This window comes from Hydra vulgaris, chromosome 14, assembly GCF_038396675.1.
Source record: "Hydra vulgaris chromosome 14, alternate assembly HydraT2T_AEP".
NCBI lineage: Eukaryota > Metazoa > Cnidaria > Hydrozoa > Anthoathecata > Hydridae > Hydra > Hydra vulgaris.
In genome coordinates this window covers 32806405-32820000 of record NC_088933.1, presented here as the reverse complement: position 1 = coordinate 32820000, position 13596 = coordinate 32806405, and the positions used below count along the sequence as shown (strand labels likewise).

The following is a 13596-nucleotide window of genomic DNA, read 5'->3' as shown; positions in this document are numbered from 1 at the left end:
GAGCAAAGCTTATGAAGGTGCTGAAGGTCTATGATGAATGTGTCAAGCGTGGAAAATATGATGTTCTCAATGCATTATTTGACATCACGAAAGTGAATGGCCAGTGGTTATCCTCGGAAGATAAACGTCTATTCCACCTACAAAAAGAAAGTAAAGGACAGGTGGGGTACTCAATAGGACAAGTGGTAAGTAAAGAAACCATTCACCCTTCCAAGAGAAGGAAAGTCCAGTCTGGAACAGCAATACCTTCCACATCACAAGTCCTGTCTACCACAGACAGTGGTACTGAATCTGAAAACTGCAAAAGTAAGAGTGAAGATGATGAAGACGACGACGGTGATAAAGACGATGATGAGGACACTCAGAAAAAAACTAGAAAGCACTACAAAAGTAAATTTGCTGTAAGTATGGTTACATCAAGTGGAGTTTCCACAAAGAAAGCTGCTAAAATATGCAATGTATTATCACAACAAGGTATTGATATTCCAACTCCAAGTCAATCAGCAATTTACAAGTCCATATTCAAAGAGGCAGGTAAATTAAAAAAAGAAATGATACAACAACTTAAAATGGAACAGTGGTCCTTACACTTTGACGGAAAACGAATAGATGATAAGGAATATCAGGTAGTTGTACTTCAGAATGAAAGAACTGACGTGAAACTTGATGCACTGCGTTTAAAAGATGGCAAAGCTGAAACTGTTGCTGAAAAAATTGCCAAACTTATTGATGAATACAATTTGTGGAATTCAATTAAGATGATCATTACTGATACAACAAACGTCAATACTGGGAAGAGAAATAGAGTTGTTGTGAAGTTGCAACGTATGTTTAAATTAAAGGGTGTCACAATACCACAATTTATCGGTTGTCAGCATCACGTACTAGACAGGATTCTCCGTCTTGTGATGGACGAAGAACTTGGGGGTGATACCAAATCTCTAAACATTGAATACCCATTTGTGTCTGAACTGTTGAATAAGTATGATGAACTGAAGGATAAGTTTGTGAATGGAACTGTAGAAATTCTTGATAAATCAGGGTGGAGAGACGATATGAAGTTTTTGTACCATTTAACAAGAGTGTTTAGGTTCTATAAAGAACAAAGAAACTTCCCTCTGATTCACTTTCAGAACATTCCTAATATGAGCAATGCCAGATGGAACTCAAGAGCCATTCTCGCCATTCTGGCGTTCATTCTTATGCCTGAAGCGAGAAAGAATTTGGAGAAGGTTTGCAGGTTCATTTCATATGAGTGGGCAGAACATTGGTTTAGTAGTCAAAAGTACAATGACAATGACTTCAAGAATTTATCTGATGTATTGAAGCCTTACAAAAAGGCATTGCAGTCATTCAAAAATCACTGGAAGAAAGAGCCATCCGTCATCGACATACCACGAAGTAATCAGATAGCTGAACGTGCAATCAAGGTGATGCAAGACCTGTATGCTTCCTGCAGAAAGAAAGACAAACTGCAACTTCGATTCATTCTAAGTAATAAGCGCTAGACTCTTTATGAGACGTGAGCATCATGTGACCCATGTACTAAACACAGTAGGCCTATAGACACAGACAGTTATGTATATTGTTGTACTAGACGCTTTGATACTGTTAATTTTGTAATACTTGTATAATTATATATCACATAATGTTTTTTGTTATATCACAGTACATGTTGCATAAATAAATAAAATAACAACAGGAGTATGACTCTTACAACATCTTCAGCCTTTAATATTCATTTACTGTACAAAAGTGTACCTATTGAAAATTCGATTTTTTGGTTTTGGGGTGACCTTTTTTCAAAATATGTCAAAATGAAACATCTATTCGATCTTTTGACATAATAGTTCATTGAATTACGATACCGGACTAGTAGGTTGCAAAAAAGTCATATCCATAATATATATATAGATATATATATATATATATATATATACATATATATATATATATATAGATACATATATATATATATGTATATATATACATGCATATATATGTGTTTTTAAATTTATATACTTACATTTCTATGCATATATAAATATATATATATATAAATATATATATACATATATTATATATATATATATATATATATATATATATATATATATATATATATATATATATAAACGTATATATGTATATATACATATATATATATATATATATATATATATACATATATATATATATATATATATATATATATATATATATATATATATACATATATATATATATATATATATATATGCATATATATATATATATATATAAATATATATATATATATATATATATATATATATATATATATATATATATATATATATATATATATATATATATATATATATATATATATAAAGCTCTAGGACTTCCAACATAAGTTGATGGCAAAACTACAACATGCCCTGGTCTAACATTATGACCATTTCCAAGGTTGGTTACATGTTCGTGTAAGACATCATACTGCTTGCTTCTCAGTTTGTTTTGGTTATTTCTGATGAAACCAAGGCGCTGGCCTTCAATTTTATCATACGCATTAACAGCATTTTGCTGAAACAGTTTTTTGCCATAAAAGAGTGAAGAAAAAATTTTTCTGACTCAAAATTTATAATTGTAATACTGAGATAATGTAGGGCTGCTCGACGAATCTCTTCATCTTCCACTTCAGCCATGTTTTTAAATGCAAGAGCAAATGGGTTTTCTTCACCAATAATAGTTTGCAATTGAAACATTAAATCACTTAAGCAAAGATCATTACCATATTGTTGCATTCTAAAATTTACTGCTGCAAGTGGATCATAGATGTATAGTTGACAATATGTCAGCAGAACATCTTGATTTGGTCTTAAATTACCAATACGATGAAAAACTTGACCACATATTTTAAAAACTGGCGGTCCATGATTCATGGGTTGAACTACATTAGCTTCAAATGAAGCAAAAGAAAGACAGGCGTTATATTTTCTAATATATTTTAAAAAATTCAGATTGGCATTTCTATCTGCATAGTTTCCTTTACATAAATCTTCTAAATCTTGTGGAAATGATGAAAGTTGCGACAAAACTACCATTCTACTATGGCAACATAAAAATATGTTTCATTAGGAAATTTCTTAACACCACAATGCTGGCAAATATGATTGATTTCTCCTAAATAATTATAACCTGGAATAGTATTACTTCTTGCTATACAATGCATTCTTTCGTATCCAGCAGCAATTCTCGAATTTTGTTGATCATTAATTTCATCTCGTCTAAGCCTATTTCTTTCATTTCTGTGACGATTATTTTCAACTCGCCTAACCGAGCTTTCCTCATTTGGGTTCGAATTACTTCTTGCTTGCCGAGCAGCATTTTGTACATTAATAATTTCATCTCGCCTAAGTCTATCTCTTTCATTTGTGCCATAAACAACTTGCCTATTACCATTTCCATTTTCTAAACTAATATCTGCTTCTAACCTTATATCATCCATTTAAACTTCACTTTTATTTGAAAGTAGTAACAACCTAGACCGTTAGGAGAACAACACCCCCAGACCATTACATTGCCTCCACCATGCTTCACGGACTTATGGCTGCAACGTAAATCGAGGCGTTTTCAGGCCGGTCGACGTACACGGCAAATGCCATCGCTCCCAATGATGTTGAACTTCAATTCATCACTGAACAAGACAGTTCGCCATTTCTGCACATTCCAGTCAATATGAGATGTAGTAAACAGGAGTCTTTTTTTCTGGTTTTTTAGTAAAATCAGCGGTTTCATTGCAGGGCGTCGAGAAAACAATACGGCTTCAACAGCACGTCGTCTGATTGTTCGGTCCGATACAGGCAGCTCTAATTGCTTTTGTATCTCGACTGATGATATCCAGGGATCCTTCTTGACGGATCTGACGATCATTGATTCCTCTCTAGAAGTGATGGAACGCGGTCTTCCACCTTTGTTATCTGTTTCCAACTTCCCCGTTGAGCGATATTTGGAACATAGTCTTGATACGGTCCTATTTTTCACGCGATATTTATCACAATTACTTATAAATAATCACGCTTCTCAAGGCTTACCGTGTTTTTTTACCTTGTAATGATACAATAAGGCTTTGTGGAACACAAAGTCTTTGTTGGATGTAGATCGTATTGATGTTTTCATTACATCAATTCAATCTACATCTAACAAAGACTTTGTGTTCCACAAAGCATTATTGTCGTATTTCACTTCTTGTGTTGATGTTCTTCGATAAATTACTTCGATAAAACTCACTTCGATAAACTGTGTTGATAATACTGGCTGATTGACTTCCATATACTGACTGAATTACATGTCGATTTACATGTCTCTTATATAGTAAAATAAACCTGTTCTGTAAGATTCTAGATGCTTCTTTTTGATGCTTCTGGAAGCTTCTGGATGCGTCTGGATGCATCTGAATGTTTCTGGATATTTCTGGATGCTACTGGATGCTTCCTGATGCTACTTCTAGAAACTTCTGGAAGCTTGGAACTTCTGCATGCTTCTGGAAACTTCTGAATACTTCCTTCAATTATTAAAAAACTTCCGTGACGTTGACACGGACCAGACTTAAGAAAACGAAACAAACCACAAAATTTGCACTTGTCCGCTGCAAAATGGCACTTGTCAACGAAATTCTGCCTGTGTGCTTTTACCTGTCAGCTGATTGCTCATTTCATGGCATGCTATGACTCCAGACTCCTGAACTGTTTGTTGTGGTAGTATAGTTCGTTTCGTTTTGAAGACATGTAAAATTAGGAAGACTTTTTAGCATTGTTCTATGTTGGTTGGAAATGTTTTTTCCAATACTGTATATATATATCAGCTAGGAAATGTTTGAAAAAAAAATTAGCTTAGACAAAATAATAAAAAAAAAAATTAAAAAAATGCATGTCTAATAATAAACATACTGCTAACAAAGAAAAGTTAAAAAAAAAACGTTGTAAACGTTTGTTGCAAACTTAAAAATTATTTTTTCAAAAAAATTATTAGTAAACTTTTTTTTCAAAAATTCACAAAACTATACAATATTTTGTTCTTCTATATCACATTAATATATTATCTAGTAAATCTAAAATAAAAAATTTAATGAATAAGTAAATAAATAAGAAAAACATTACATAAAAAAAATGAAAATTAATGCACCTTATGGATGCTGTTGTGACTTACCAGAGTAGTAGTTATTATTTCATGTTAGCTTTTACAAAATAATTTATGCTAGAACATCATGATTTCAAAATATTTATAGCAAAAACATGTAGTAAAGACAAAAAATAAAATTGAGATAAAACAAATTGTATATATGGCAAAATAGTTTTTATTGGCTTTTAGTGAATGATTAAAAGTATTGTTTTTTAATAAAACTACCTATTTTTCATTTTTAACAATAGACACCAACATGAGGATAAGCCAAATGTCTATCAACTCAAAAGATAACAAAAAATCATCACAGCAACAACACACAACAATGGAACACACCATAAGTTAATATAATATGTTTATAACAATAAGATAACGTTCATATTTAACAGAACATAAGTAACAACATTAGGCAAAATGCTATTAAAATACATTACTATGTATTTTATGACACTAGACACTATCGTGTAACCCTCTGTTATAAGTACATCACTTGGCTGTTAAAGTTGATAAATCTTACTCAACACGTTTACAAAGTCACAGCACTTTGAAACAACATAATATAGACATATGTACCAACTTTAAACACAATAAATATGTTTAAATATGCATATAAGGTTAAATATATACCTTATATACATATTTAAACACAATTTTAAAAACAACTTTATACACAAACAATAAAAGACACTTTACATTATTATACACAGATATTGATGAAACAACTATAAAGCACTTATTACCACATCACATTCATATCAAATAAGCATAAATGCAAACAATAAACGTGTTCAAACAAAAATTTAAAAAGTGACGCGAAAGAATTTAGAAAGATTAAAAATAAACAAAATATATATTTACAAACAATACTCCTTACCTTTTTTTTCATAAGAACTGTGATCCTCGTAACAAAATTTAACCTTTACATATAATAACATGTGACATGCCATGTCAGTGTTGGCACAAAATTTTAATATAATCTTTCTAAATTTTCTAAAAAAAAGCAAAAGTAGTTAATAGCATCACAGAAACTTTAAAGTAGTAATAACCATTTAATGGATATAGCATTAGTTTAACTTTAAATAACATCCATACCCCTACTTTCCTTCTAAAAATGAAAATAATAAAACTGCTAAAAGAAAAGCTAAAACAAACAAAATATAAACGATTTAAAAAAATAAAATCCTTTTACTTAAATTCCTTGCTACTTCATCAAATAAAAAATTAAGTGCTTTCTACTTTATCTAATAAAAATGTATATACAACTATTTTATATACTTACCTCAATTATATCATGATCTTAACGATGATTATTTATCTTAGTACGATTCTTTAAATAATATATCTAAACTTATAATTAAATTTCATAAGGAAAAAAGTTTCAACTCACTTAAGAAATCTTTCTCCGATGACCGCGTGCATTTAGAGAACGCGCTCTTTTAAAGCATAACTAATAAAACGACATTAAACATTAAACATTAAAAGTTAAACATTTCTGTAGTATTATTATTAATATTAAGATAATATTACGATTCTCAGCTGGTTCTCAGCTGACAATATATCGAAAACTGGATGTTATACATTGTTTAATAAAACTTTTACATTTTATTTTCACTCAAATTTTTTGTTAACTTTTAGAGTCTTCGAATCGGAACACCGCCCAAAATCAAAAAGCTGGTAATTATAAAAATTCTACAAATACTCGTTTTATAATTAATATTTATTTATATAATCAAATACATTTTTTATAACAATGATAAGGATACTAAAACATATTTAAGAAAGTTTTTAAAATCTCTAATAATAAGAGTAAATAATAAAATTATGTGAGGTGCAAAACTTTAATAATTTTTGCTTTATTATTCTTAAATTTATGATTTTTTGAATACGCTGTGTTTATGTGTATTATTAAAAGTAGATCGCAAGTGAAAACTGTAATATCTTTAAGCAAAAACACACCATTAAGTTTAAATCATGAGAAGAGTAGGTGATAACGGGTTAATTAATATTGTTTATGAATCGTATTACTATTAACATATATTGGTTTAACTAACCAAGGTGGGTATTTACAAATATTCCTAAGTTACATGAGTACTGTTTTGGTTCATATAAAACTATGTCTTTTTAAGGATTAAAAAACAAACACTTTTTGTAAAAAAATAGAAAAAAAAAAGTCAACTCTTTCATTTGAAAAACAAAATTCTGCAATTCACTTTAGTAAATTTTAACTTTTATCAGCATTAGTGATATAATTCATTAGTCGATACATATATAGGTCAGATGAATAAAAAAAAGCAATTGCTTTTTCTCAGCGTTTTTAGAGTATTTGGTTAGCTTTATGTGATTAAAACCTAAGCTAAGTTGCTAAAATTTTTATTCTTATAAAGTTAATCAAATTTTTGATCAGCTTTACTTGAATGAAAATTTGAAAAAAATCTCTAATGTTTTTATCTCGTAAAGCTGACTATTTACTGAGTAAAAGAATTTGATTTTCTTTAATAACGCAACCTATAATTGATGTTCTGTATATCTTGATAAAAAGGCAGAACGGTTTTTTTTTTATAACTTAAATATTTAAGCAAATACGTAAAAGTAATAAACTACTATAACATAATCAATAATTTTAATAAAACAATAACCTTTAATTACTGTTACACAATATCACGCAATTTTACAAGAAAATTGATTGCACTTCTACTTATTATTATAAAAGTTTGTACATTTTTACTCTTCTTTGTGAATAGTTATACAGAATAGTTATTGATGTTATTATTACATAACAAAATAAATAAGTTTTTTTTTGCACATGCTAAATTATATTTTTCGATTAAAATATATATATATATATATATATATATATATATATATATATATATATATATATATATATATATATATATATAATTTAGCATGTGCAAACTAATGTAGAATGTAGATTTACTCAAACTATAAATTTTATCATAGAGAACTTTTTTTAATAAGAAATAGAAAAAAATTCAAAACTGATATACAGCCTCTTGGTTCTCAGCTGACGATATATCGTAAACTGGATGTTATACATTGTTTAATAAAACTTTTACATTTTATTTTTACTCAAATTTTTTGTTAACTTTTAGAGTCTTCGAATCGGAACACCGCCCAAAATCAAAAAGCTGGTAATTATAAAAATTCTACAAATATTCGTTTTATAATTAATATTTATTTATATATTCAAATACATTTTTTTATAACAATGATAAGGATACTAAAACATATTTGAGAAAGTTTTTAAAATCTCTAATAATAAGAGTAAATAATAAAATTATGTGAGGTGCAAAACTTTAATAATTTTTGCTTTATTATTCTTAAATTTATGATTTTTTGAATACGCTGTGTTTATGTGTATTACTAAAAGTAGATCGCAAGTGAAAACTGTAATACCTTTAAGCAAAAACACACCATTAATTTTAAATCATGAGAAGAGTAGGTGATAACGGGTTAAATAATATTGTTTACTGAATCGTATTACTATTAACATATATTGCTTTAACTAACCAAGGTGGGTATTTACAAATATTCCTAAGTTACATGAGTACTGTTTTGGTTCATATAAAACTATGTCTTTTTAAGGATTAAAAAACAAACACTTTTTGTAAAAAATAGAAAAAAAAAAGTCAACTCTTTATTTCAAAAACAAAATTCTGCAATTCACTTTAGTAAATTTTAACTTTTATCAGCATTAGTGATATAATTCATTAGTCGATACATATATAGGTCGGATGAATAAAAAAAAAGCAATTGCTTTTTCTCAGCGTTTTTAGAGTAATTGGTTAGCTCTATGTGATTAAAACCTGAGCTAAGTTGCTAAAATTTTTGTTCTTATAAAGTTAATCAAATTTTTGATCAGCTTTACTTGATAAATCTCTCATGTTTTTATCTCGTAAAGCTGACTACTTACTGAGTAAAAGAATTTGCTTTTCTTTAATAACGCAACCTATTAATTGATGTTCTGTATATCTTGATAAAAAGGCAGAACGGTTTTTTTTTAATAACTTAGTTATTTAAACAAATATGTGAAAGTAATAAACTATGATAACTCAATCAATCATTTTAATAAAACAATAACCTTTAATTACTGTTACACAATATCACGCAATTTTACAAGAAAATTGATTGCACTTCTACTAATTATTATAAAAGTTTGTACATTTTTACTCTTCTTTGCAAAAAGTTATACAAAAAAACTATCGATGTTATTATTACATAACAAAACAAAGCAGTTTTTTTTTGCACATGATAAATTATAATTTTTGATTTTTTGATTAAAAAATATATAACCTTTATCATAAGCAAAAAAATGTATAATGTAGAATCACACCAAAAAAAGTTCTCTATGATTTCATCATAGAGAACTTTTTTTAGTAATAAATGAAAAAAAGTCAAAACTCATATACGGCCTCTTGGTTCTGAGCTGACGATATATCGTAACTTTGATGTTATAAATTGTTTAAAAAATTTTAAACTTTATTTTTACTAAACTCTTCTGCTGACTTTTAGAGCCTTCAAATCCGATCACCGTCCTAAAACGAGATGCTGGTAATTATAAAAATTCTACAAATATTTATTTTATAATTAATATTTATTCATATATTCAAATACATTTTTTATAACAATGATATAGATAGCAAAAAATATTTGAGAAAGTTTTTAAAACCTCTAATAATAAGAGTAAATCGTAAAATTATGTGAGGTGCAAACTTTAATAATTTTTGCTTTGTTATTTTTAAATTTATCTTTATTTTTACTTCAATTTTGTTCGATATTTTTCTGTAGTTATATTTATGATTTTTTGTATACGCTGTGTTGATGTGTATCACTAAAAGTAGGTCTAAAGTGAAAACTGTAATACTTTCAAGCAAAAACACACCATTAACTTTAGATCATGAGGAGTTTATACAATAACGGGTTAATTGATATTATTTACTGAGTTGTATTACTAGTAACATTTTTTGAATTAACTAACCAAGGTGGGTATTTACATATGTTCCACAGTTACATGAGTACTGTTTTGGTTTATATAAAACTATATTATTCTTAGGATTAAAAAAACAAACATTTTTTCTGAAAAATAGAAAACAGAAAACGTAGGTTTGTTTTGAAAAGAAGCTAAAAAAAAATTATGTCATTTTGGGTTTAAACTCCTTTTTTTTTCAAAAAAGTCGTGTTTAATCAACTCTTTCAATTGAAAAACAGCATTTGGTAAATCGGTTTAGTAAATTATAACTTTAATCAGCATTATTGATATAATTTATTAATCTATGCATCAATAGGCCGAATAAAAAAAAGCAATTGCTTTTACTTAGCGCTTTCAGAGTAAATGTTCAGCTTTGTCATTAAAACCTAAGCTAAGTTGCTCAATTTGTTATTCTTGTAAAGTAAATTAAACTTTTATTCAGCTTTACGTGAATTAAAATTTGAAAAAAATCTCTCAAGTTTTTAACTCGTAAAGCGGACTTTTTACAGAGTGAAAGAATTTTTTTTTTTTTTATGAACACCTTTTTTTAATCGTTTTGATAAAACAACTGTTACGCAATGTAACACCGTTTTATAAAAAATTGATTTGGACTTCTACGTTTTCTTTAAAAAAGCTTGCGGCCTTGGCGCAGTGGTTTAAGTGATTGCATAAAAAGTAGGAGATCCTGGTTTGAAACGAGCTCTTGACATTGTCGCGTCACGGTAAGGAAGGAGCCTTGAACTTCCTGGTTAAATGCACTTCCGCGGTGCTCTGTAATGAGACCGTTATGTCATCTTGGGGCACCTAAACAGTTATCGATTTTATTATTAGATAACAAACAAATAAGCTCTTTTGTTTGCTCATGCTAAATAATATGTTTTGAATTTTTGATTGAAAAAAAAAAAAAGGTTTTGAACTGATGGCTTAATAGTTCATTTGAAGTTTTAGAAGTTTGTTATCATCTTTGTTAAAATTTTTAAATATGAATTTTATCTTAGTGTTAAGATAAATTTTTAAAATTTATGTTTAACTTAATGTGATCTTGAAGTGAACTTAGTATGGAAATAAATGTCTTTCAAGTTCTCATATTTATTTTCAAAATTAATAAAAATAACACCTCCAAAAATATTTTACCCATTATTCAAAGTAAGTTAAAATAGATATCTAACTTGATTTTCAAATAACAGTTATATTCAACCCAAAAGTTATTTTGCGGCAGCTGAATTTTAAATTTCTACTACAGGGTCAAACTATCGAATAAAATATTAACTAAAGAATTTAAAATAATTGCTGCACTTAATAAGATTCATCAATAGCTGTTGCTTCAATAAAAATTGAAGCAAAAACTGTTGATGAATGTCATTGCGCTCAGCTTTTTCTGAAGTCTTAATGATTGCTACTGTTAAACTTACCCAACAATTTGAGGTTTGTCATTATCGGATTGACGATTTAAGAAAAGGATTGTGCCACTTGTTACTGCTTAAATTCTTTTTTTTTTCGTTTTCTTTTTTTTATTTTTAAATATATATAAATATAATTTTGGTTTATAAGATTTATTCACATATTTCAAGGGATATGATGGTGTAAAAGGAAAGCTTCGGTATGATGCGTATTTGCGTACATGCATTTTAGTTATGTGGTTTCTTTGTACTAATTATTATTTTTTTTCTTTTTTTAAAGTTTTTCTTAACCAATAACATGTTTAACATTTTTTTACCAAAAAGATTGTTGATGTTTTCTTTATAAAAAACATCAACATATTTAACATTTATTTATACGATTATACATTCAAGTTTTGTTCCAAGTTTTGACTAGTAAAGCCTGAAACTCTTGTAAACAACTGCATATTATGTTTTTTAGTTTTTTTTACATGTAAATTCAAGCAGAAAAACCCGTTTGTTTTAAATTTAGATTGCTGGCAGGTTATTCTAACACGGAAAGAAACAATCTAAAATTTTCTTAAACTACACTTGAACGATTTTTTCTTATTGTTGCTAAAATTTAACGGAAGTTTTCGAATAAATGCCTAACATTTTATAGCATAAGGTTTAATATGAGACTTTAAAATGTCATTTAAATAGAGCTTCAGATTGACTTTATCTCCTCTAATAATAAATTTTAGTGTGTGTTCTTCTTTAAAAAATACACCAAAAACCATAACCTTTGATGCATTTTGGTTACAAAAAATGTCTTTCACATTACTTTGAATTTTTTTGCAATCATACTCTATACGCGTGAATATGTCTGTTTAGTGGCGCTCAAGAAAAATTAATATTTTATCAAAAAAGTTACTAATGGACAATCGTGTCATTTTTTTATCATTTTGCATTTCATTTTTATCATATTGCCTTTCTAAACACGCTCGAGTTATTTCTGGTTGTCAGAGCAGCAGATAATTGGTTTTTATAAACCTTCATTGCCAATTTTGTTTCAATAAATTTTCTGATGATTTTGGGATCAAACCAGAGTTTTTTTAAGACTAATTATCTTGATCAAACTGAATTGCTTGTTATTTGTTCACAAATGAATTCAGTGACTTTTTTAGTACAAACCACTTATTGATTCGGTAGTATTTTTAATAGAGTTTCATCTCCAGTTTCTCTAAAGAATTTCATGGTACAATACTCAAATAGCACATTTTGGGCCATTATTAAAACAACATCAGGAGTTAGATCAATTGATGATTTTAAATTGAAGTCGGAATAGCCCCAACGTTAAATTCGGGGCGACGCACAGTGGAAACTAAGAGTTTGTTTCGGACCAAAAATCGATAACTTTTTTGTTACTAAAAATTGAGATTTGAAATACTGCACAAATCTAAAGTAGTATATGACGATTCTAATAAAATACTTTTTAAAAGAATTTTTTGCAATACAAAGTTAAAAATAAATAAATAAAAGTCAAAAACTTCAAATTTGGCATTTTTTTCTTTATTTAGACTTTAACATAACACTTTACAAATGTATAAAAATACCTTAAAGTTATAAGAAACGACGAAAAATATATAAAATGCTTACTTACCAATTAAAGAAAATTTTAAAACAGTTTCTTAATAACAATTTTTAAATAGTTTTTCTTATAAAAAAATGTATAATTATACTAAAAGTACCAAATTATAACTACATAGGGACTTGAATTTAGTTTTTGAATTTAGTTGAATTAGTTCTTGAATTTAGTTCGTTTACTTTCAAAAGCCGCTGAGTATCTTCATCAATTTCTTGCACATTTTTGATCGGATCGGAAGTGTACAGAAGACTATAAAATACAACTTCATTTGTAACTGATCAAGAACATTTCCTGGCATAATGAAGGCAAAAATTTTAATAATCCTTAATAAGGGATTCTTGCACATCTTCTGAAAGTTGAACGATAGGAATTACTGCAAAATGCTTTATGATATTTTCAACGTGAAGTAAGATTTTGTGTACTAAAGATGGCATATA

At 27.9% G+C, this 13596-nt stretch overlaps 1 protein-coding gene across 2 annotated transcripts in view; it reads left to right on the top strand.

Annotated features, from left to right (window-relative positions):
* Positions 1 to 13596, top strand: part of LOC136090443 (torsin-1A-like) — a 92619-nt gene that overhangs the window by 28089 nt on the left and 50934 nt on the right. For both annotated transcript variants that reach the window (XM_065817099.1, XM_065817098.1), the window contains 3 exons: positions 6799 to 6837; positions 8277 to 8315; positions 9697 to 9735. In XM_065817099.1, coding sequence (XP_065673171.1) covers positions 6799 to 6837; positions 8277 to 8315; positions 9697 to 9735 — 117 coding nt within the window. The remainder of the gene's footprint in view (positions 1 to 6798; positions 6838 to 8276; positions 8316 to 9696; positions 9736 to 13596) is intronic.